We start from the raw sequence: 26,359 nt of genomic DNA, 5'->3' as shown, positions 1-26,359 counted from the left end.
AGATCAGAAATCCTGAAATCAATTGTTACATATTTGAGCAAGAGCAATTCCTGAGATTAATGACCATCTGGAAGAGTTGCCAGTGCTCATTAACAATAACCTATCACCTGTTCTTCAGGAAGTAATCCGTAAAAAGACTACTACTGCTAATAAAGCAATTGGTTAATTGTTTCAATAAAAAAATCAATTTCACATAGCAGAAGAAGATTAATCAGAATAGTGCTGTCACTCTACCTGGTATTTCTGGATAATTAACACCTAATACAGCAGCCACAGATGTTTTGTTAATTATGATCTATGATTGAATTCACACAAGACTAGGTATGTTCTATTTTCCTTCCTTTTACAGGAAAATTTCTGGAACTAAAGAAGGATGACATCTGCTGGTCTGCAATGATTATGATTGTTAACAGTACGAAAATATTGCACTATTGGAGCAGCATAGATTGATTTTAAATCGAGGAAATTTAAATCAAGTGAAAAGTGTCAATTTAAATAATCAATTGTAATCAGCTTTTCCATTTGTACTTCAGGTATTTTCTAAAAAAAAAAGAAGTGCACTCTTATTGGTTATTATAAACATTAAACATGTTGATTCACAAGTAAATTGTGCCTTTACATGAGATTTGGTACATCTTTTTGCTACCTAGGCTGGTAAAGTATATACACATTTAATAAGAATTTGAAAATATTAGGCTTTATAATTACTTAATTGTACATTTTAGTATGTTAGAAAATAGTGAATGATATATTGCTTATTTACTTATACACCTCTACCTTGATATAAACACGACCCGATATAACACAAATTCGGATATAATGTGGTAAAGCAGTGCTCCAGGGGGATGGGGCTGCATGCTCCGGTGGATCAAAGCAAGTTTGGTTTCACCTATAACACAGTAAGATTTTTTGGCTTCCGAGGACAGCGTTATATCAAGGTAGAGGTGTAAATAATGTTTTACTCATTTGTGTCAAGCCACATTAGGATGGCAAATAGAATTTAATTAAACAAAACAGCATATAAATTTTTATTAAACAAAACCTGAAATGTTTTACATACAAACTTCTCTTATCAAGACACGTTCCACAATATGACTAAATGATGTATTGAAGATTTATCAGTAGAGAGATTAACTGTAGCCAGTGAATTAAACTAAGCGTCAGGTCAGCCTGGGAAATTTTTCAAATATGCTTAAGTGAAAGTGACTGGCGCTAAAGTTCCTACTTGCCTAGGTCTCTTGAAAATGACCCATCTAAGTTACTTAGGCTATCTTGCAAATTTTTAAAAACTAATACAGCTCATCCCCTCCCTTCTTATTTTCATTCATGAACTGGAAGAACAAGACAAGTTTTCCTGCTTTTTCAACTCCCCATCAGTATCTCAACTTTGAATGAATTAGTCCAAATAATGAACATATTCCCTGTGCCTTCAGAAGAGGCTACTGTTTTCAAAAGCTGGATTAGCAATTAAATGCTGGTTCCAGGAGTTTAGCTAGGACTTCCTTCAAATTCAGTGGTGTGACTTGCAAACACGTACTGCTTGAATGGTTCACCTCCAGTCCTGAAATTTGTTATGGTTGGCATGACCGATGGGTGATTATTAGATACCCATGTCATAACAGCACCTTCTTCAGCAGTTAGGCTTCTACCCCAGTATACTGGGTTGAGACTATTAGCAAGAAAATGAGGTAGAGCAAGTGCTTGATACATCTGCTTCTTTACTGCCTGCAATTTCCTTTCTTCAGTGTCTCCTTTAGTTCCTTCCAAATTTCAACTGCATCAGTGATACAGTAGTCGTCTTTCTGCAGTTTGCCCAAAGCTAAGGAAATATACTGAAACCTATCTTCCACAATTCTCTTTAGTCTGATGTTGACTGTGATAGTGCCATCAATTTGTGAAGAAAATCGTGACAAAAATAGTAGTCAGAATAAGCCAGTTCTTAATATGCAGCTCATAACAGTCAGCCACTGAATTCCATCATACAGCCTGGGGAAAAATTAGTTTTGATTCTCCTTCTCTGGTCAGAGAAGCTGAAGCAAAGTGATTGCTATGGAAGTATTGTGCAGTTACAACAACATTTTCCTTTATTCCCGAGTAGTAGTGAAGTCTTTGGCAAAGAAAACCACCCCATCAAATAAGCACTGCACTCATGTAATACATTTCAGGTTCCCTTCATTGTCTCTTCCTAGATTTGTCTCCTGGATTTTTTTCCTCATCTTTCTTACATTTGCAGCATTATCTGCAACCAAGCTACACACTTGATTTTCTGTTTTTGTTATAGCTTTTACTGCTACTTCTTCTAAATATTCTGCTGTATGGGCATTTCCTGATGTATTAATCATTTCTGTAAGATGGACAACCCCATCTTGTCATCACACAATCACATATTACTGGATCATTGTGAACATTGCTATACCCATCAAGACTCGGATTAACTAAATATTCCATCAATGTTTTCTGCACACTGTTCAGATTTCCTTCTCATAAACTGTATCCAGCAACCTTTTAGAGATGTCTGGTTTTCTGGGTGGAATGTAGCCTGGTCGTAATGACTGAACCATGTCAATTAAATAGTTGTATACAAGAAATTCTCCCTTTCATCTTGTTCAAGACATGAATTAAGCAATCTTTTCATCTATGGAATATTGCTGGAATTTGCTGGTCTTGATTATGAACTCATCCATGGTTTTACTTGATGAAGACTTTTTTGGTTAAAGATAAATACAGGTAGTTACTGTCTCGTGTATTTTTAGTTGCAGCACTACTGGTGGTACCAGTAGATGACTCTGAAGTTGTAGTCATTACAGATAATGGATGTTCATAACCCCTTATGAATAAACTGGACCCTGAAACAAAAATGATAAAGAAAAAAAGTTACTCTCACTCACTGAGTACTACTCAATGCACTGCTTTATTATTTTATTAAGTTTGTAAGTGAAAGATTCCTCCTCAAAGCTGTTTCTATCACAATTTATTTTAAACCCAATTTTATAGCAAAATAAGGATTATCTGTAGTAACATGCCAAACTGCTTGAAAAAAATTTTAAATGCTAAAATTCATAAATGCCTAATAAAACTTCACTTTTAAACAGGAAATCTTCACTTAGGATGTTTGATTATATTGAGCAATTTAAAAAAAAATTGTTTCAGAAGCCCATCAGTAACAATTTAAACAACAACAAAAAAAGGTAACTGATAAACACATATTTTGAAATTCATAAGTAATCCACCCAAACTTACATTTTCATACATTTGTGCTTATCATTTACTAGCACAGTAAGACATAGTAAACAGTGCATAAGAATGGTGCAAAAATATGTTTACTAACCAATTGATCCAGATTTGTCTACATCGTCATCTTCAGTCATTGCCTTCTGAGGAGCATTTTCATAATGTTGTTTCATTCTGACAATCATGCTTTGTATCTCTTTGCTGCACTATTTACATTTGGCACACGTTCCTTTTTTAAACCCAGCGGTACAGGAATTTCTGGAGAATAATCTGAAAATGGTCTTTTTTTACGAACTGCAGCCATGGCGGTTTTTCCTCCTCCAGTCCCTGGGTGCTGAAATCAACACTATAGGCTGCACTCTGAAGAACCTTGTCCCTTCTTCCCACAATAAACTGCTTTGACTCTAGTGTTGCTCCTTTCTGGTTGCACACACTGTTCATTCTCCCTTGTTACAATTACTCCCTGCACCACCCCATCCCCAGGAAAAAAACAAAACAAAAAACAAAACCAATCCATGACTTCAGCTGGTATAACCCACTTTAGCACTGCAGCATTTTATTTCTTTAGAAACTGAGGCAGGCATTTGAGAAATTAATGGATTTCTGTTTGTTTGTATCTGTCTGAGAGCACATGCAAAGAGAGAGCAAGGACATTTCTTGAAGTACCCAGAACCATGGGCTGGTATGGCAGATCAATGTTTTACCATGAGCTGGAGAGTAAGTTTCCATGTTGGGTTGGAATCATAAATATTCAGATTCAAATGAGCCAATCAGAGCTCAGGTAAGGAGATACTATAAAATAGGAGTAAGACCACCCAGGTGGGCTCAGTGGATGATCCTTATGAGATAGATGATGGTATCTCTTGGAGTCAGAGGCCAGGTCCCAATGCTTGAGATGACTTTACCAGTCTCTTGCACCTGAGACCTCACAGGATCAAGCCATTGATACAGAACGTGACCTACTGCAGGGGTTCCGAACCAAACTACAAACCATGTATGACAGAAATCACTTCAAGCCGGAGTGCAGCAGCACCTCCAAACAACCCTAGTTCCAGCACCTATGCCGTATTGAGCCAGATTTACAAAAATTCACCTCAAAAGTTAGAATTGAGGGGGGAGAAGGGAGGGGAAGAGGGAGAAAAAGAGAAAAAAATGTTTATAGAAAAGCAGCCTTTAATTCAAAACTTTTTGATAGTCTCATGGATTCAGCATATTTATTTTTTTATTTAAATGTATTGAGATTATAATAAATTTGGGCCTTTACATATTTTGTATTAAATTCAGATTTTTAAATAAGTTTCTTTTTAGAAAGAAAAAGTTTATCATTTAAGTGCAAACAAATTTCAGAAAACATCTGTTTTCTGCCCATTATGATCAATTTCTATTACTCTATTTGAAGCCAACGTTCACTTTCAGCAGATAGTTACTACTTGACCTTATGAGGAGGTACACCAATCAGTTTAACTTGTGTATATAATTCAAAATATAAACAGACTATACACATGTGCTTCTCCATTACAAAGAGGTGTTTTTGTTGGTATTACCAGTTTTTAGTTGTTTTACTGTACGTTCAGGAAGAGATGCAAAGTCCAAATAAATGTGTAATGGGATACAGGCCAAAAAATTAAAAATAAATAATAAAATAAAAAACATACCACACCTCTGGCACTTGAATAATATTTGCCTACTTCAGAAGCCTGCACACACAGATTTTTGTAATTTCATGGTTCAAGAAAATGTTAATAGTACCTTGGAACGTATAGGTTTTTCCAGCATTTGTCACACCATAAGTGAAAATAAGACGATTGTGTCCCTCTAAGAAGTCTTGTACTGGTTGTTTCACAGTACCGTCAAAGAACTCTTCCTGAGTTGTTTCAGGTCCAAATACCTAAGCATTAGCAAGAGGCAATTTCAGTTGTTTTAAAAGGACCATTTAGGGGGTGGGGAAGAAAGAGCAGTTTACATCTAGGCACTTTTCATCAGTTAAGTGTATATAAAATGTTCCCAGTTTTAAAAGAATTTAAAAAACCACAAAATAAAACTCGTTTAGGGCAAGAGTCAACAAGTTTCCACATTACAAAATGAAGTTTGTCTCAAGTATCATGTGCTTACTCGTGAAAAAGTGAATTTCTGCACCATCTGCCCTACATTTTTTTCACTCAGCCGACAGATCATGGAATTCTTAGGGCCTTTCAATATAATGCTAGTTGAGTCTTGAATAGAAACACAGTCCTGTAAAAGGAAAAAAATTGGATTTTTAAGCTCAGGAGAAAAATTGTACATTTGCATCTTAGCTAAAAAAGTTTTGTAAAAAAGAACATTGAGTTTTATGTAGAAAGAGCCACACCTGAGATTCATTTTCTTTTTCAGTTGCTGTGAAAGGCCTAATACGAAGGCAAACTTGTATATGTTCCTTGGAATCCAAACTGTTCCTCTTAAAATAAAAATAAAAAAAATTACCTTCAATTAATAGCATTGCTATTTAGTCTGAATGTCTAGTTTGACAATTAGCATGGTAAGATATTAAATACTAGTTATTTCAGGTCCCTTCCCCCCGACCATAATTCATTCATTTATTGCTGCAAGTACTTTGGTCCTTCTAGAAATTGACCTTAACCTTATAAAATATTTAAAATGACTTCTTGTGGTATACAAAAATATTCTATGCAGTTTAGGCCAAGTAGTAATTGAAAATAAAAGCCACCTGCATACCCCATATTATCCTTTGTATCTGGTAATTAATTTCTGCATTACTAGGGCAGGACAGGAGGCAACTATAGATTTTTACCAACATTTCCTGCAAGTTATTGTTTATAATCATCACTTTCTGTGTTGGTATCAAAAGTACCCAGCAAAAAGATTAACTTCAAAATACGATGAAAACAAGTAGGCCAGTCAATATACGTGAACAAATAATGTCTCTGAATTTCTCTGCCTCTGATGTCAGAATTTAGCCTCTTATAATTAGAGTATTTTTTTTGATTAACATAAACCAAACTACACAACGACAGGACTATCAAGGCACAAATACAGGAATTCATTACTATAGCATCTAATTTAAAATGTTTTATTACTTTTGTATTATATACTTTTATTTATACAGAAGTATGGATATGCTTGTTGCTTTATCATTAAAATCAACAGGATATATAAATGCTTCACAACTTAAGTAATTTCATTTTTTAAATTAACAAAGTAGACTGTTTAACATTCTCACCTGGCTTATATCCAAGTTTGAAGAAACGAGGGAAAATTCATCTGAGAGGTCTGCTTTAAGGTCCTCAACATTTACTGGCCCATTTCTTGGAGATAGCTCAATACTAGCAATATAGGATGGTCTTATAATTGTTGCTTTATCCGAAACTGGTTCCATTCTGCAAAAATAAAGCCAACTATTTAAATAGCATGGCAAGCCTGAAGACATGAGAAGCCATCATAATACAAGTTTATATTTCTATATGTATTTTATTTATTTTCAAACTTTACACATAAATACAGTTTCCAACAACAGGCTGGTGCAAAAGGAGAAAAAAACATCTCAAGAAGTGCACACAAACTTTCAGATGTTAGCTAAAGAGGAGCTCCAGCCTGGAAGGATGAAGGGAGAACATTCAAAAGAATACAGACTATTGAAAACAATGCTACCACTCACCATCAAGTATAATTAGGCAGGCCAAAAAAGAATTTGAAAAGCAAAGCAACTAGCAAAAGACACAGAAACTAACAGCAAAAATAATTTTAAATACATCAGCAGCAGGAAGCCTGCCAAACAATCAGTGGACCCACAGAATGATTGAGGTGCTAAAGGAGCACTCAAGGAAGATAAGACTATTGTGAAGAAGCTAAATTAATTCTCTGCAGCACTCTTCACTGCTGGGGATGTGAGGGAGATTCCCACACCTGAGACATTCTTTTTAGATAAGCCTGAGGCCTTGGCTACACTTGCAAATTTGCAGTGCTGCAGCAGGGTGTGAAAACACACCCTCTCCAGCTCTGCAAATTGCGGCGCTGCAAAGCACCAGTGGGGTCAAAGCCCCAGCGCTGGGAGCGCGGCTCCCAGTGCTGTACGTTATTCCCCACAGGGAGGTGGAGTATGGACAGCGCTGGGAGAGCTCTCTCCCAGCGCTGGCGCTTTGACTACACTTAGCGCTTCAAAGCGCTGCCGAAGTGCAAGTGTAGCCATAGCCTGAGGAACTGTCCCAGCCCCAGCCTGAGGCATCAATAGAGGTGATTTTGAAACAAATTGATAAATTAAACAGTAATAAGGCACAGGACCAGATGGGACTCATCCAACAGTTCTGCAATCCTATATTTGAATTCCTTCAGAACTGCTAGCTATGGTATGTAACCCATCACTTAAATCAGCTTCTGTACCAGATGACTGGAGAACAGCTAATGTAACACCAATTTAAATAATAAAAAAAACCACCACCAAAAACACTTTCCAGAGGTGATCCTTGCAATTACAAGCCAGTAAGCCTAACTTCAGTACCGGGCAAATTGGCTGAAACTAGAGTAAAGAACAGAATTACCAGATACATAAATGAATATGTTTTGTGGGGGAAGAGTCAACATAGCTTTCGTAAAGGAAAATCATGCCTCACTAATCTATCAGAATTCTTCAAAGAGGGGGCAAACAAAGATGTGGACAAAGGTGATCCAGTGGCTATTGTACTTGGAATTTCACAAAGCCTTTGACAAGGTCCTGCAAAAAAGTCACTTGAGCAAGGTAAGCACTCATGGGATAAGAAGGAAGATCCTCTCCTGGATCAGTAACTGGTTAAAAAAAATAGTAAACAAAGGGAAGGAATAAATGGTCAGTTCTCAGGATGGAGACAGATAAATAGCAGTGGCCCACATGGATCTATAGTAGAACCAGTGCAAGTTCAACATATTCATAAATGATCTGGAGAAAGGAGCAAACAGTGAGGTGGCAAAATTTGCAGATGATACAAAATTACTCAAGATAGTTAAGTCCAAAGCTGACAGTGAAGAGTTACCAAAGAATCTCAAAACTGGGTGACTGGGCAACAAAATGGCAGATTAAATTCAATATGGATAAATGCAAAGTAACATACACTGGAAAAACATAACCCCAGTTATATATACAAAATGATGGGGTCTAAATGACCTGTTATCACTCAATAAAGATCCTGGAGTCACCATGGCAAGTTCTCGGAAAACATCTGCTCGATGTGCAGCAGCAGTTAAAAAATAGTTAATGTTAGGAACCATTAGGAAAGGGATAGCTATAAAAACAGTAAATATAATGCCACTATATGGTACACCAACACCTTGAATATGGTGTGCAGCTCAGATTCTAATCTCTTTTTTGAGATGGGGGTAATTAGAACATAAGAACGGCCATACTGCATCAGACCAAAGGTCCATCTAGCCCAGTATCCTGTCTTCCGACAGTGGCCAATGCCAAGTGCCCCAGAGGGAATGAACAGGTAATCATCAAGTGATCCATTCCCTGTCTCCCATTCCCAATTGGAAAAGGTACAGAGATGGTCAATAAAAATGATTAGGGGTATGGAACAGCTTCCAGATGGGGAAAGATTAAAAAGACTGGGACTATTAAGCTTGGTCAGCACATTTCCAAGGGAAGATATAGAGGTATTCCTGGGGGATTTTTTTGCCACTCTGCATGCGCAGAATTTATGTCCCCCACAGATTTTTTGCTTCCTCACAAACAAACAAAAAAAGAATTTCTGACTCTCCCCAGCACTATGTTTTGTGGGCTCAGGGCAGCCAGCAGAGAAGTAAATCACTGTGGGGGAGGAGGCAGGACTGGGGAAGACCTGACTGGTGGCTCTTACCCTGCACCAGGCTCAACTGCTAGTCCCGGCTGGGCTGGTGAGGATGGGACTTCCTCTTCCCTTGGACAGCATATGGGGCCAGGTCAGACCCACTCCCAGATTTGTTCCTCAGCTGAAGGAAGCTCTGCAAACTCCCCCTCCCATTCCCCCACTTCCTGCGCCCATTGCAGCTAAAGGGGGAGGGATCCCTGTACAGGGAGCTGCTCCTCCATCTGCCAAACCCCTGTGCATCCAGACCCCCTAATACCCAGACCCCACCCACTGAGCCTAACCCCCAACCTGCACTCAGAAACCCCCCTCCCCCAATGAGCCGCACTTCCCCTGCACCTCAGCCACCCTGACAAGCCACTCACACCCAGATCCCCACCCTGATGCATCTGGACCCCCACTGAGCCCCCACACACTTATACCCCTGCTGAGCCTCAACCACCTTCATCTGGACATCTCTGCAGAATCCAATTACTGTTGCACCCAGACACCCCCGCCCCCAACAAGCCCCTGTGCATCTGGATCACCACCCACACTGATCCCCCACTGAGCCGCCTGCATCCAGACTGCCCCACACAGAACCTTCTCAACCTACACCTGGACCCCCCCACACTATACCCCTCCACACTTGGATCCTTGTTAAGCCTGCCTGCCTGCACCTGGCAGAGAGCGGCAGGCTTGGTCTCACTGCCGAGTCCACGTCCCAGGGGGAGCTGCACAGTGATCTCCCACTTTTATGCAGCCAGTGGCCCGTGCTTCCTAATGCCATGCTGGAGCCTCATTTATTTAACAAATACAGTTTGCAGAATTTTAAAATATTGTGCATAGATTTTTTTTTTTTGGCACAGAATGGCATCAGAAGTATATAGAGGTCTATGAAATCAGAATGGTGTGGACAAAATGGGGTAGATAACACTTCCTTATTCTTCACATAACACAAGAACCATGGGTCACCCAATGAAATTAACAGGCAGCAGGTTTAAAAAAAAAAAAAAGAGTACTTCACACATACAGTCAGCCTGTAGAGCTCGTTTCCAGGGGATGCTGTGAAGGCAAAAAGTGTAACTGGGTTCAAAAGAAGAATTAGGTAAAATCATGGAGAATAGGTCCATTGATGGCTATTAGCCAAGATGATCAGAGATGCAAACTCTGGGTGTTTTAAGCCGCTAACTGCCAGAAGCTGGGAAATGTATCATTTGATAATTGCCCTGTTCTGTTAATTCGCTCCGAAGAACCTCATATTGGTCAATGTCAGAAGACAGGATACGGGGTTAAATGAAGTATTTGTCTGACAAAGTATAGCTGCTCTAATGACCTGGATCGATCAGTCTTCAGCTGTCATTAAGACTGTGCCAATCACAACATGTCTGCCATTCTTCTTGCATTCTTGCCTTTGTTAAACGTTTCGGACAAACGTGGAGAAGAACGTCATCTTCCCATCTTGGAGGCCAACCAGGTGGTCTTTTCTGTTCTCTCAGGTACCACGCAGTAATGATTGCGGTCCACCTATTGTCCGTAAACCGTGTTATATGGCCTGCTTTCCATGACAATATCTTTCATGCTACGAAGACTCAAGAAAAGCAGTCAGGTCGGTCTGAAAATGTATTTCGTTTTGCAACGGATCATGTGATCAGACGTCTTACGAAAAGCCAGAACAACAGTAACAGGAGAAGAAAGTGAAGAAATGGAACAGTAAATATATTTGGGCCAAGAAGTTAATATGCGCCAAGCCATGAATAGAGAACTCTCGTGAAGGATTTGGGCAGGATGGTGTGCGTTTAATTCCATCAAGGACATCCTCAAAGGAAAAAAAAAATCGACAAGACCACACATACAAATATCTTTAATTCAACAGTGCTGCCAGCCGCGCTGTATGTTAGTGAAACATGGGAACTGACTAAGATAGAAGAACAGTGGCTGTCAGTAGCTGAAAGGGCAATGGAACGAGCTATGTTGGGAATTTCGTATCCCAAATTAAATGATTAGAGAATGCAGTGGTGTGAAAGCTGTTCTAATATTGTGGAATATTTAGCAGTTTCTATAAATGCCCTTTAATACTTCCAGAACCCCAGAATAACACTGCCCAAAATCCAGACAAGTGTCCTTTTGAGATGTTTCTGCCACTTCAGAAGTCAACCACCAAGTTCAAATCAGAGCAGTTTTAACCACGGTGTATACTAAACTCTACAGTCAATTGTGGAATCAAGTGGACACAACTTTGGCCTAGTCAACAGTTCAAGTCCTGATTTTTTACTCAGAACTGTGTGCTCTGTAATGTCCAGCCCTCTCTTGGACAGCTCAAAGAAATACTAAGGTTTGTTTGGTCCTGTGAGACACCAAAACCCACCAGCTTGCCACATTAAATGGAATTAACATTCACTTTAATTCCAACAGTACTGGTGCTTGACTTTAAACTTAATGATATTTAAAGTACCCATTTTTTCCCAGATGTATTTATTAACACTATTTCACAATTCTATTAATCACTAGTATGTCATTAGCTTTCAGAAAAGACATCACTTTATGCACTTTCAAAATACACTAATATTGCATACTGATTCAAATCACTTAAGGTTCAGCCCTGTCTTTGTAGATCAGTAAACCTTTAAACTGTATTCTTCTGGGGGTTACCCCTCAAAGTAAAGTTTACTGAACCTGAGAGAAAGGTAACATGGAGTCTGGGGGTGAAGGAAGCTCTATGTGCTCTTTTTTCCTCATCTGGTGTTTGCTGAAATGCAAATTGTTCTGTTTCCTGCCATCACCTCCCCCTGCTGTCTTGATGGTCCTGTTTACAGCTTATATGTAAATTGAGGTAAACACCCACTTTATTGAGGATAGACCTGTTTAACAACTCTGTCTGACATGCCTGATTTAAACACACTTTAGTCATAATTCTAGCATATCCATAACTCAATACCTACAGTGTACATATATCACAAAAATATTAATGATCAGTGAATTCGTTTTTAAATGATACCTCACCTCACAGGGCATATTCTGTAATAATCTTTGTACAATAGTGTGTAGGGTGTGGACTTCAGAGAGATGGATTATCTACATTGAGAGGAAAAAACCCTTCCATCCATGTAGGAAGTATCTACATTATGGCACTACAGTGGCATAGCTGCAGCACTGCAACTGTATTGCTCGTAGCATTGACGTAGCCTGTAATTCATCAGTCTGTTCACCTAGAACTGTGGTCCCCAACCTTTTTGTGGCCAGTAGCACATTCATGTTTTCAGAAGAGTGTGGTGGGCGCCAACAATTTTTCAAAGCTTATTTTGTATTTGTACATTAAATAATATGCAAAACATCATATTTAATATAATGTAATATGAATCCAGAGAGGAGAGAAGCTGTGAGGGCAGAGAACACCGGCGCCCGCAGCCTGCAGCCCTGGAGTTCTGTCCCCATCAGGTGTGGGGCCACGGCTTGCCTCACCTGCTGGGCAGTAGGTGGGCCCTGCGCCTGCTGGGAACAGAGAACACCGTGCTCGCAGCCTGAGTTCTTTGTCCCGGTCAGGTGTGGGGCTGCGGCTTCTCTTCCCTGCTGGGCACTAGGTGGGCGCACATAAATGCCCCAGCGGGCGCCATGGCGCATGCAGGCACCACATTGAGGACCACTGACTTAGAAGACTCAGACTTGAAGGCCAGAAGGAGCCATCATGATCATTTAGTCTGACCTCCCGTGCACATTGCAGGCCACAGAACCTCACCCACCCACTTCTACAATAGGCCCATAATCTCTGACTGAGATACTAAAGTCCTCAGATCTTGAGTTAAAGACTTCAACTTACAGAGAATCCACCATTTTCTCTAGCTCAAATCAGCAATCTGACCCAGGGGAAAATTCCCTCTTGACCCCAAATATGAAAAGTTACCCACATGATCAGGATTGAGACCCACCAACCATACTCCTGGGAAAGAATTCTCTGTAGTAACTTAGAGCCCTCCCCATCTAGTGTCTCATCTCCATCCACTGGGGATATTTGCTATTAACAGTCACAGATATTTCCCACGATGGTACATGGCCTCTCATCACACCACCCCCTTCATAAACTTATCAAACTCAGTCTTGAAACCAGCTAGGTTTTTTGCCCACACTGCTCCCCTTGGAAGGCTGTTCCAGAACTTCACTCTTCTGATGGTTAGAAACTGTCATCTAATTTCAAACCTAAACTTGCTGATGGCCAGTTTGTATCTATTTGTTCTCATGCCAGCACTGGTGCTTCACTTAAACAATTCCTCTCCCTCAATGGGGTTTATCCCACTGATATATTTATAGAGAGCAATCACCTCTCTCCTCAGCCTTCATTTGGCCAGGCTAAACAAGTCAAGCTCCTTAAGTTCCCTTTTGCAATGCAGGTTCTCCATTCCTTAGATCATCCTAGCAGCCCTTCTCTACACTGTTCCAGTATTTACTGTGGTATTTCATGTTCACAGGACCCTCCTTCTGTCAGTGGTGCACATCCTTACCAGGAGTGCTTGCACTGATTTAAGAAGGGCAGAGTGAGGGGCTGAGAGCCCAAGCGGCAGCTGGGCTCCCAGCATGAAACTGAGAGCCCAGATGTGAGACCTCCTCTGCCCAGGGTAGACAACCTGAGCTGTGAGCCTGGTGCAGGATTCACAGCATGAAGTCTATCAGCCTTTCTTGTCAATTTCATGATTACCTGGGCTCAAAAAGGGGGCTCACAGCTGAATCTGCGAAATTGACAAGAAAGGCTGATAGGCTCCCTGCTGTGGGGTCAGATCTGGGGCTGTCACCCCAGGGTGGGGGGCAGGGGTTCCAGCTGTGGGCTCTATGCCCAGCTGAGAGCTGGAGGGTGTGTGTGGGGGGAGGAAGGGGGCTGGAGCTCTGAGCCAGATGCTGGCCTCAATTTCATAGTAGGGAGCCTACCAGTCTTTCTTGTCAATTTCACAGCTCCAGCTGTGAGCCTAGCCTGGCAAAGAAAGCAGACCTATGAAACTGACAAGAATGACAGCCAACATCAGTAATGCAGTGTCTACATCAGTGGTTCTCAACCTATTTAGCATTGTGGGCCATTACCTGGTCTGCAGGTAGAGAACCACAGATTACCCCCCATCCGCAACCATTCTCAGACCCTCTAAACCCAGCACACACACACCCCCCAGGGACCCCCTCTACAAAGTGAGGCCAGAAGCAGACCTCCAGACCCCACCGGGTGAGCTGAGCAGCCTTCACCACACAGCTGGGCTGCAGCTGTGTGCTAACTGGGCCCCATGCGGCTCAATGGTTGAATGCCACCAGTCTACATGGACACTGCATTGCCCTAACTACACCAACATAAGTGCTACGCCTCTAATGTTTTATTTTGGTGTAGTAGGGCACTTACATTAGCGAGAGCAAGGCTATAGCATAGACATTGACATAATCAGGTCGATGTAAGATGCCTTACGTGGCCCTAACTCTGTAGTGTAGACCAAGCCTCAGTCTTCCGCATCTACCAGCCTGTAAAATACAGATGATATTTGGCCAGCTTTATAAAGTGTTTCAAGAGCTACAGAGGTGAGCTATGCAAGAGTAACAGTCAACTTCTGCCCCAATTTCTACCCTACTCAGTCCCACCTATGTGGGGATGGGGTTGGATGGATGAAAGTCTGGGCAGAATTTGGCCCAAAGTATTATCAGGGCTTCAATAACAGTACACAACACCTACTAACCTGAAAACTAAACCTACTATTGGAGTGAAATATACCTGTGCTGTGATAGTCTCAAAGCCATGTCCACTGCAATTATAAGGATAAAGAGTGCACAACTGTTTTATTCAAGTACTCTATTTAATTGGTAGTTATTCATCAGTAATACCTATGGACCAGTTATCTGATTTGATGTTAAATTTTAAAAGAGCTTTAGATGTAGGGGATGTGAGAGCATATTCTGAGACATTTGTTAATTAGGACACAAACAAGTGTGCCTTAAGTTCAATTAATAGGTCAAGATAGGAACTCTCTGTGGGCATGACCATAGGGTAGGGGTTCTCAACCTTTTTCTTTCAGAGCCCTCCCCATGCTGAAAAAACTCCACAGCAACCCCCCCACTAAACACACAGCTGTTTTTCTGCATATAAAAATCCAGGGCCAGCATTAGAGGGTAGCAAGCTGGGCAATTGCCTGTGGCCCCATGCCACAGGGAGCACCACAAAACTGTTGGCTGGGCTTCAGTCCCACCACAGCTGGCCTCAGGCTTTGGCTTTCTCCCCTGGGCCCCAGTGAGTTTAATGCCGGCTCTGCTTCACAGACCCCTCTGAAACCTCCTCATAGCCCTCCAGAGAGCCACAGACGCCTGGTTGAGAACCAATGCTATAGGGGACACTCAGGAGACTTAAGGCAAATCAGTTAAAGATGTGAAGTCAATGACAACAACACATGAAGTGCAAGTCCCTTGCATAGACAAGGAAACTTAGAATTTGCACCAGCGACCTTTCCCCCTATTTCACCCTAGTAAGAACCTCTGGTACTCTGCTATTTTTTCATTGACAGAAGGGTTTCCAATAGAGCAGCCTCACTAATACCTGAAACCAGGCCTATGCTTTCTCTCCCTCTTCACACTAGATTAGAAGTTGTCCTTACTAGTTATGATGGTTACTTTTTGCAAATACAAGCTTGAAGCCTGCAGAAGGTATGGCACTTAGTCTGTAGATTCCCACTTGCTATGGACAGGTGGGTTTTCCTAGGTTCCCACGGCAATAACCAGCCCAGGCACACACGAAGAGAAGTCAGTCAGTCAGTCAGTCCGCCCCCCGCCTTTACCGGAAGGTTTAAAAATCACTCTGGTTAACATGTCACTCACTCAACCAGTAACAAGAACTCGGCCCTAGACAAGCCTCGTGCAGCTCAGCGGGGCTATTGCCGCCGCAACTCACTGTAGTCCTGCCTCGGGAGACGCCTGCAGGAGCAGCGCCCCAGCCTCGGCCCGAGCAGTCACCCCCGACGCTGTTATAGCGCCTCAGAGGGGCCGCACCAGCTGCGCCCCCGAGCCCGGCAGCCGGAGCCACAGGGGCGCTGGGAGCCAGGGCAGGCGGCCCCAGGCTGCCTATGCCGGGGCACGACTCCCAGCCCGCACCTCACGGTCCCCAACGCACCAACGGGGAGAGCCGAGGCAGCGCCCAGGCAGGGAGAGGAAGCGAAGCCGAAGCGACCTCTCGGGGGGCGGCTCTGGCGCGGAGACCGGCCGCCCCTCTGCCCCGCTCACCTGCGGAGGACGCGAGACCTCTCCGCCGGCAGCACCGCCGGACTCGCCGCGGTCCCTTTTCAAATCCAGCCAATGGCGGCGCGCTGTGCCGCACAGCACCATGGGAGGCGAGGGGCGGGCTGGAAGCCAACGTCTCCGCGCGGGGCAGGCTGGGACTGGTGCGGGGGAGGCGCGTGCGGCCGGGGGCTCGCGGCGGGGCGGGACTCTGGCCTGGTTCGCCGCCGCAGAGGCGGGGGCGCTGCCTCGCGTGGGGCAGGGGGAAGGGACGGGACGGGTCCCCTGTCGGAGGGCGCTGTGCGAGGGAGCCGCGGAGACGGGCTTGGGGCGGGGGAGGGAGAGCCCTGTGGCGGGGCTGCGAGTTGCTATGGTGGCGCTAAGGGGACCATATTTCCCAACGTGGGGCTGCCTCGCTTCCACCCTGTGGAGCAGCTTCTGCGCGGTGACTGGTTGCCTGCTGTAGGAAAAGGGGAGTGCTGGGTAGGGCCGGAAGTCGGGTTGGTTGGACTTAGGGTACCAGTTATTACATGCATGGTTTCATTCAGCTGTGTGAGAGGGCCCGAGCCACACGTGGGAAGCGGCACCTTGTTACAAAACAGCCGCCACAAGGCAAGCCCAAAGCTACACTGGCGTCTCAGGATGAACCAGCTAGTTTGCTGATCAGGTTGTTTCTGCCAGTTCTTTATCTGGACTTAAAATAACCCTGTGCAGTGTCAATAAGCAGTTCAAATGAAACTGTGAACACAGGGTCAGATTAGGATGGTGGTGGTATGCTTCCAAATGCTTACCCACAAAATAAGCCCTGCCCACATGAGAGGCTACTCCGTAGATTGTACAGATGTCAATATTGAGGTTCTCAAACTTCACTGCACCCTGACCCCCTTCTGACAACAAAAATGACTCCAGGAGGCGGGGGACTGAAACCTGAGCCCACCCGAGCACCTCCGCCCCAGGCAGGGGGACCAAAGCCAAAACCTGATCTCCATCACCCATGGCTGGAGCCCTTGGGCTTTGGCCCCAGGCAGTGGGATTGGAACTTTGGCTTTGTCCCTGGGCCTCAGCCAATCTAATGCCAACCCTGGTGACCCCATTACAGTGGGGTCGCTACCCACTTTGGGATCCTGACCCACAATTTGAGAACTTCTGGCATACATGAGCACATGTTTTCTAGGCTCCTTGTACCCTCTGGGCAGTCTGAATACACCAGTGGCCTCTACTTCGCTACTTGGTCTTGGATTTTCTTGATTGAGAAGGGACCTGGCATTCCTCTCCCCAACCCGTTCGCATGTGCTAAAATGAGCTGTTAGTCACCCTAGATTTTGCAGATCTTTATAATGTGATCCTCCTCCTTTCTTACATGTTTCAATGAGCAGAAAAAAATATAAATTATTTATTTCTCTTCCTCAGTTCCTCAGCTGTGAAATTGGGATACTAGCCATAGTAACCCCATAGACTATTGTGAGGAAAAACTTATGAATGTGTCTGAGGTGCTCAAATATTAGTTATAGTTACGTTTAGAAAAGCATATAAATATCAAAGCCTCAATCCTGAAATATATAATTATTAATTTGTCAGTTCTTCAGTGGCACTACTCACATGTTTGCAGTTAAGCAAATGTAAAAATGTTTGCAAAATCAGGGCATAAATAAAATAATAACCACATTCTTGTGAGAGAGATATTATAATCACGGTTTACATTGCAGAGATGAAGAGGGAGGCATGCGTTAGGACCCTAATTGGGCCCTGGGTGATCACTACTTCCCACCACCCAACACATGTAATGAGGTTGAGCAGTGCCCATGTAAGAAAAATTAAAACTACTGATTATTCCTCAAAAAAGGTTTTTTATGACTTTCGACTATAAATGCAACACAAACAAAATAAGAAAAGCAAGATTAAAGACCAGCACTGAATATGGATTAATATAAATGGCAAGTTTTACTGAAGACAAGCACAAGTACATGTAAAAGTATTATTCATTAGCTATTCACTACTGTCTTAACATATAGTATCGCTACAACTTAAGATCAATTCTGCCTGAGCAACCAGACTTTTTTACTCCATAACCTTACCCTGCATTTGCCCAAAAATATGTTACCCTTCAGTTGGCCGTTTTGTGCACTGGCCAGGTACAGACGGTCGTGAAGTGCACGTCTCTTCGGTTTAGGGGGTGTGGGTCAGGTTTCCCTTATGACCGAAACACACACACAATCCCGTGCTTTCGTACTTTTTATCTGATCTGTCAGCCGTGTTTTAAAACAGACCGACCAGTTAGGGTCAGCCAAATCTTTATTGTGGTTAGCGTTGTCGCCTTGGCTGTATAATGTATGCTTAACTTATCTTCTTGTGTCGCTTTGACCGTATAATTTATACTTACTTATTTTCTTGTAGCCAGTTGTTTTAATTGTGGGTTAGACAAGCTGTGCCCGGCGGCACAACTTATCTCGCTTAGAATGTGTTATCTGGTTGCAGCGTGTTTTGACCACAAGTCTTAGCTTACTTCTGCAAAGCTTGCCCTTTTTACCCTAGCACTGACGATACCTTTGTTCTTGGCAATACTTTTGCTCAGAGATTAATCACATACAGATGGTGAAAAGAGGAAGAGGTTAAGTGACTTGCCCACATCCACAGAGCGAGTCCAGTTCTTGAGTTGGTATTAGCAGGGCTTTGGAGCGGAGCCCGGAGCTGGAGCCCGGAGCAGTGGAGCTACAGGTTTTTGCCTGGAGCTGGCTCCAAAGCCCTGGGTATTAGAACTCAGAATTCCAATCTTGCCTCAGAAGTAGTATAAGCTCTACCATCAATTAAAAATTAACCCTGCCCCTTGACTCCTTAAGCACTGCCCACCTGTCACCAGAAGTCCAGCCCCATGGGAGTATTATTTCCAGACACACGACTGGAAGCAAGGTGTATCATATGACCCCTCTAAGAACTCCTCCCACCGCCCTCTACCAATCAGGATGGGTTTCACCCCCATAGGACTGCCCCGAGAACAGATTTGACCAAAATAGGGCAGATTCTGGGACAGGATGAACCGCCCAGAAGAGGTTCGTGTGACCCCTCTAAGAACTCCTCCCACTGCCCTCTGCCAATCAGAGCACAGCATCATCACCCCATAAGTCCCAGCGCCAGTCAGAAGAGGCCATCTCTTACTAAGAACACGTGTTTTAGAAATCGTGGAAAGGCTGAGAGGAAACATGGACTCCTTCACCACCCCCGTGAGATCTTCGGACTTTGTTTTAGCCCCAAGAGCCTTTGACCGTCCGTGGAGAAAGCACTACATCAATGACAGTTCCAAGGAGAAGGAGGGGGGAGTGGCTGAGGGGAGCCCTTTGGCCCAGCCGTTGATGGATACGCCGGAACCCGAATCTGAAACCCAACTGCTCGTGAGACACCCCGATGAGCATGGTGGCCTCTCGTTGTCCACCCCCTGGAGAAGGAAGGTGAACGCAGCTCAGGGGAGTCACCAGCAGACAAGGTGAACGGGAAAGACATCGCTCAGGTAAATGAATGATTAAGAAGTGATGGTCGATGATGGGGTGTAATGGGGTTAGGAACCAAGGTTGTATAAATCTAAAAACAAGCAGTGGGAACTTACACTTGTTTCTTTTCTGAAAATCTCTCAGCTCAAGGATGCCTGCACAGCGTTGCCTCAGACAGTGAAGCTGAACCAGGCCTGCCTTCTTTTTGCTCAACGCTGATTCAAATTGTTGTAGAGGACTCCGAGGGTGACAGCTATGAGGAGTTTAGGAGGAGGCTTGACATGGAACTAACTGAGCCAGTGCCACATCGTGAGCGTAAAAAAGTCATGCAGACTATTGTACGCGTTGCTGTTTATGCTGTCCTTAATCACTGTCTTAGGGAAAAGCTTTTAGAAGATTGTGAGGGCTGTGTCATAGACGCACCAGCCTAACGGCACCATGACTGTGTGACTTGGACTTCAATTGATGTAAACTGCAAGCTCCAGGGCCTGTGTGCTGAGCTGTGTTTGGAAAGCTTATTAAACACTGTTATTGCCATAGGTTATGCTATGCAATGTCTGTGCCTAACCCAAGAACATTTAGTGCAAGGGGTGACCTTGATAAATGCTGTGCAATTCAGTGGAGACCCTGACCGTGTTTTAAAGAAAATGACCAAACTGGAAGATGCTGGCTTACAGCGTTATATTGGCCATCTGGTCCACACAAAAAGTTACAGAACTCTGCTTAAGAAAAAGACTATTTGTAAGAAATCTAAAAGAATTAATTTAGAGAATGGTGAGGGGACAAACAAGCAATATAAAACTTAATAGCTGTAAATAAAATATATATATATTGAAAAGGGCTTTGTGACTATCTGTGTTTCTGTTAGAAGGTCTCTGTGGCCCTTAAGTGAGCTAAAAGTTTTAATGGAGCATGTTGGTTTGTTTTCAAGGAGCTGTATGTCTTTTAAATTAAAAAAAAATGTTCGTGAGAACCTAGCTCTTGTGTCTTTGTGTAAAAGAGACCCATTTACAGCAAAAAGCTGAAATGTATGTTGTAGAATCTTGTGGGAGGGGAAGAATCCTAAAAATGTGTTTACAATTTAAAAAAAACAAAAAACCAGGGGTGGTTCAGACATGTGTTTGAGTATAATAGAGTTGACTCATCCTGCTGAACTGAATGGTTTTAAGCACACCCCCACTGAATAGCCAGGGTGACTGAGATTACTCATTCTTTTTGCCATCAGGGTTAATGTATTGTTAATCGGTTATTAAATTTGGTGAGTGTGCATCCCCAGTAAGGGAGGTGGGTGGGTGAGGATGGTGAGTTCTGATTAATATGAAATGAAATAAAACCTCAGGAATTCACAGATGCTATTGGACAGTTTAAATATAACCCCTGGAGTTGGCAGAACTCTATTGGACAGTTTAAATATGACTCCAGGACTTTGGCACAAACAGGACAACACAAGAGTGCTTTCACTTAAAGCCAAACTTTACTTAGTCTCAAGCACTTACAGACGTCTGCAACAGGTTAGTAAAACCCTTGATAATTACCAAAGCTGAGTGTGGCTCTTGAGTGACACAGCGGCAGGTTTCCAGTGGCCAAATCTTCTGTCTGCTGGTGGGGACCGCAAGATGTATCCAGAGGGAGAGTCCAAAAAGAGTCCAACTATCTCAAACTTTCCCCCCCTTATTTATACATTAGTAATAGAATGACATGTCCCTTAAAGAAAACTTGTTAAGTAAGCAGTTTCAATGGTCAAGCAAGAGGTTCCTTCTGATTATTGATTAACCAGGTATTGGTTTTTCCAGAGTTTGCAGCCTTGAGACCCCAATAGACATTCCTGGGGCACATCCTGCTCTCCTAAAATGCATGTATCAGCATCTTCAACACAATTCTTATCAGGAAGGACTTGGGGTCAAGCTGCCCTTTCTGTGGCACACAAAACCCCCCTCCCTCCTGACTTGGTCAAGCTGAGACTGCTGAATGGGCTGCTTTTAACAATAAGCCATATGGTTTCAGGCACTTTACTGATTTGCTAAAATGTCCCCGTACAGCAAGAGGAGGTATGCTCCCTGTTTTTAATTCTGAAAATATATATTATATAATGTCACTCGTTGGCCATGCTGTCCTTACTAAATAATGGTACCTATCTTTATTGCGGTGTGATCTGTTTAGCATGGAACCAGTAACTTTCAGCTGCATTTTGTCACCAGGCCAAGGTAAAAACCATTTTTAACTATAGTTGTGCTTAATACTGTTAAATTAAAAAAAAACACACTTCAGGTATTACACAGGTTGCATAGGGATTTGGGGATGATACTAACTATAATTTTGGTTGGTCTTTAACCCAAAGGCCCAAACACACATGGGGGGAAACAGAACAACCATGTGCCTGCAATCCTTTATACTGTGGTAGAAGGTAACTTTCTGCAATTGGCTTTTAAATGCATGTCGGTTTATTGAAAAGTATTTTGTTGCAAACTGTTGGTTTGGTGTTTTAAACTGCATGTGTGTGTGAGAGTTCCAGTGACAGGTGGGTGGGGTGGGTGGCTCAGCCCCTCTCCAGTGCTCCAGCCGAGGTGCTGGGTCGGGTGCCACACCACATGGCTCGGCTCCGTTCTGGCCGGGGCACTGGAGAGGGGGCTGCACCAGCAGCTCAGCCCCGCTCCAGGGCTCTGGTGGAGGCGCTGGGTCGGGGGCTGGACCACGTGGCTCAGTCCCGTTCCGGCTCCTACGCCCTCCAATGGGAGCTGCAGGGGCGGTGCCTGCAGATGGGGCAATGTGCAGAGCTGCCTGGCTGTGCCTCCGTGTAGGAGCCGGAGAAGGGACATGCCACTGCTTCCGGGAGCCACCTGAGGTAAGCGCCGCTCAAAGCCTGCACCCCTGAGCCTTCCCCCATGCTCCAAACCCCTGCCCTAGCCTTGATCCCCCTTCCGCCCTCGAAACTCTTCAATCCCAGCCTGGAGCACCCTCCTGCACCCCAGCCCCAATTTTGTGAGCCTTCACGGCCTGCCATACAATTTCTATTCCCCGATGTGGCCCTTGGGCCAAAAAGTTTGCCCACCCCGATCTAGATCCTAGATTTTAGAGTTGTTTGTGTTTGCTATCTTGAACAGAAATGTCTTTAAAATTTAGATGTCCCTCTTAAATAAAGTAAAATAGAAGTTAAACCACATCAGTAAGGAAATGTAACCTGTTATCTCTCAGATTTTGGGATCAGTGGGTCTGCAAATTTTGTTTTATGCAGACCACTTCAAGACACGATCTCACTTATGATGGGTAGAGAAGGTGTGGTTTTTAAATGGATTTGCTTCAGAGGACTGAAAAACCCTCTTAATGCTCATTAATATGCAGGTTAATATTCTGAAGCTGCCAGTTACATCTGGCTGTGTGAGCCTGTGTCTCACTGAGGGTTGAGAAGGCTTTTCAGTCCTGCAAAAATAATTCAAAATTACATCATTTTTGCATGTCAAGAGATGGTCAGAGAAAGCCTATCATAGAGTGGGAGGAATCAGCTGCTATTGAAACACCACTGAGGGGAGGAAAACTCTGAGGTTCATCTCAGGGCATATTTACACTATGGGTACTATGTCAGCATAACCTTGCAGTGCAGACACAGTCTTTGCCAACAGAAGGGTGTTTCCATCACTGTAAGAACACTACCTCCCTGAATAATGGTAGCTATGTCAACAGAAGCCTAGTTGTACCTACACTGGCCATTCAGACAGCATAACTATGTCGATCAGGGGTGTGGATTTTTCACACCCCTGATAGACAGCTATATCAACCGACATTTTAAGCACTGAAGAGGCCTCAGACTATTTTCCAGACTGTTGTCAAAAACGATGACGTTTACCTCTTGCAGAAAATTATGCCTTGCAGGGATCTGTTGTAGCAAGTTTATGTCTCAAATAAAATTGTTTTTTGTATGAGCAAGGTATTATACTTGTGAAATGAAGGGGAAATACTGACACACCCTTTCTCACTTACAACAGCATCAGGATCAACTATGGCATAAAGAAAGCTCAAACGCTGTTAAAAATAAAAGGCATAGAAGTAGTAAGTTCAGTCATAGAAAATACTGTGCTCTCAACGGACAGATGTCTAAAAGCAAACTAAAAGTGTACCAAATGCTCCTAGCGTTTTCATAATAGAAATGATGAGAAAGGAAAGATTAAGCCATTGGAATTAAACCACTCTGTTGAGTGAAAGGTGACGAAATTCCATACTCAAATAATCTTTGTAGCTTTTTACCAAGATGTTTCTCTTAAATGGTTTGTTTTAGAGGCAGCCCCTTAAAATGAAATGAGCAGCTGCCCCAATCACGAAAGCAAATATTTGGCTGAAATTTGATTTCCTACTCTTTCAAAATCACCACAGCTTATGGAACTATTTTTATTCATCAGGTAAGACAAGAGCTGCTGACTAGGGTGCACCGCCAAACACTTCCTCCCCTGGAAAATTATGTTCATTGTATTAGGAGTTGCACTTGTTACTCCTGGCAGGCAGGAGCCACACAAGTTGTGGATATTCCTATCCATCTGAGTGAGCAGGAACTGCATTAGGAGGAGGCATAGCCTGGCTACTCTTCACACGGTTCTCAGTCGGGACCCAGTTTTAGTACTATGGCTCAGCCCAATCTTTTTCAACATATGGACCAACCTGAGCTACAGCCCACATAGCCAACTGAGGAAGGCCGGATTAGTTCCACTTGCAGCGGGAAACATCTCTTTCACCCTTCTCTTCCAGGGGATGTTAAGCACCTTGCCCTCAAAGCTGAAAAGAGAGAGAGAGAAGGAAGGAAGGAAGGAAAAAGAAAGAACTTTATCCCAGCAAGCAGCTGACCTGCCAGGAAATGTCTGTACCTACTGCGGGCGGATCTATGGTTCCAGGATCGGACTCCTGCGTTATCTCAGGACCCATACGTCAATCTGCGGTAGAGATCATCCTCAAATCAAGGGATCGCAGATGATCATGGCATATAAATACTTAAATGTGCACTAGTCTAGCGAGTGTGTGAGAATGACTCCAGAGCCCAGTGGGAGACCCAGAGTCCAAGCTCCTTGCTTCAATGCATATTTAATTATTTATACCCAATGGAGCAGCTCCAAGAGGAGCGACTGAAAGAGACCCACACCAGCATCTCCCTTCTCCATGTAATTACTGCGGTGCTGCATGTCTACGCTACCCTATTTGGGTCAGTAGTGTGCATCCTCACCAGGAGTGCTTCCACCAACCTAAAAGGGGCAGTGTGGGGAACTGACAGCCCCATCTCTCAACTCTGCTGGCAGCTCCCTGCCAGGAGCCTGGCTGCCCCACAGGCTCCTGGGCTCTCAGCAGGCTTCTCTCCTCCCCCCCCTTCCCAGCAGGGAGCAGGGGAAGCTCCCCGGGACTTCTCTTGTACCTATTCCCAGCTGGGAGTGGGGGGAAGCCACCCCAGGCTTTCTTTCCCCTCCCCTCTCATTCCCTGCTAGGAGTAGGGGGAAGACACCCAGGGCTTCTCGCCTCCTTGTTCCCTGCCGGGAGTGGGGCAGAGGAAGCTTTCTCGCCCCCTGTTCCCCGCCTGCAGGGAGCAGGCCGGGGGCCCCTCAGGCTTCTCGCCCCGGCTCCCAGCCAGGAGCTGAATCCAGTCACTTAGCTTTCCAGGGGAGTGGGGCTTTCTTGTCAGTTTCACAGTTCCTGCCATGAAATTGACATTCAGTGTCTCCACAGACATTGTGTCACCCTAACTATGCAGAGGTAAGTTTTATGCCTCTCTTGGAGGTGTTGCTGTAGTAGGGCCAGGAGCGCCGCCAGCTTTTTTGGCACCCTAGGCCATATTACTAGTGCTTTAAGGTGAAAAGGGGGGAGAGTCTCGCCGGGGGGCAGCAGCAGGGTGAGGAGGCAAACAGCGAGCCAGCTGCATTGCAGGTGGAGTGGGTCTTGTGGCGGGCAGGAGGATCTGGCAGGTGGTGAGGAGGCGAGCAGCAGATAGGCAAGCAGCAAGGGGGACGGGGAGGAGGTAAGCAATGGGAGGACCTCACGGGAGTGTGTGTGTGAAGAGATGAGCAGTGAGTCAGTGGTGGGCAGAGGTGGGTCCAGGGGTGGAGTGTGGGCGGGGCTGTGGCGGAAGAGGTGGGACAAGGAGCTAGCCTCTCCCAGCGGAAGTTTCACCCACCACCCATGTAATAAGATATTGACATAATTAGATCAACATAAACTGCCTAAAACTGGGTGACTGGGCAACAAAATGGCAGATGAAATTCAATGTTGATAAATACAAAAGTAACGCACACTGGAAAACATAATCCCAACTACACATATAAAATGGCGGAGTCTAAATTAGCTGTTAACACTCAAGAAAGAGATCTCAAAGTTATTGTGGATAGTTCTCTGAAAACATCCACTCAATGTGCAGTGGCAGTCAAAAAAGTGAACAGAATGTTGGGAATCATTAACAAAGGGATAAATAATAAGACAGAAAATATCATATTGCTTCTATATAAATCCATGGTACGCTCACATCTTGAATACTGCGTGCGGATGTGGTTGCCCCATCTCAAAAAAGATATATTGGAATTGGAAAAGGTTCAGAAAAGGGCAACAAAAATTATTAGGGGTATGGAACGGCTTCCGTATGAGGGGAGATTAATAATACTGGGACTT

The 26,359-nt window shown here is 43.9% G+C and overlaps 1 protein-coding gene across 2 annotated transcripts in view; it reads right to left on the bottom strand.

Annotated features, from left to right (window-relative positions):
* Positions 1-16,384, bottom strand: part of KIF20B (kinesin family member 20B) — an 89,221-nt gene extending 72,837 nt beyond the window's left edge. Inside the window, exons 1-5 of one of the 2 annotated variants that reach the window (XM_045024982.1) lie at positions 16,254-16,384; positions 6,449-6,605; positions 5,579-5,665; positions 5,344-5,463; positions 4,981-5,119 (exon numbers count right to left, since the gene is read on the bottom strand). In XM_045024982.1, the coding sequence (XP_044880917.1) occupies positions 4,981-5,119; positions 5,344-5,463; positions 5,579-5,665; positions 6,449-6,604 (502 nt within the window). In that variant the 5' untranslated portion in view covers position 6,605; positions 16,254-16,384. Of the gene's footprint in view, positions 1-4,980; positions 5,120-5,343; positions 5,464-5,578; positions 5,666-6,448; positions 6,606-16,143; positions 16,161-16,253 lie in introns of those variants that run through there. The other variant, XM_045024984.1, reaches the window with a different exon arrangement.
* Between the last annotated feature and the right edge of the window lie 9,975 nt (positions 16,385-26,359).

This window comes from Mauremys mutica, chromosome 7, assembly GCF_020497125.1.
Source record: "Mauremys mutica isolate MM-2020 ecotype Southern chromosome 7, ASM2049712v1, whole genome shotgun sequence".
NCBI lineage: Eukaryota > Metazoa > Chordata > Testudines > Geoemydidae > Mauremys > Mauremys mutica.
The sequence above is the reverse complement of the archived record's forward strand: the minus strand, read 5'-3'. Positions and strand labels throughout refer to the sequence as shown.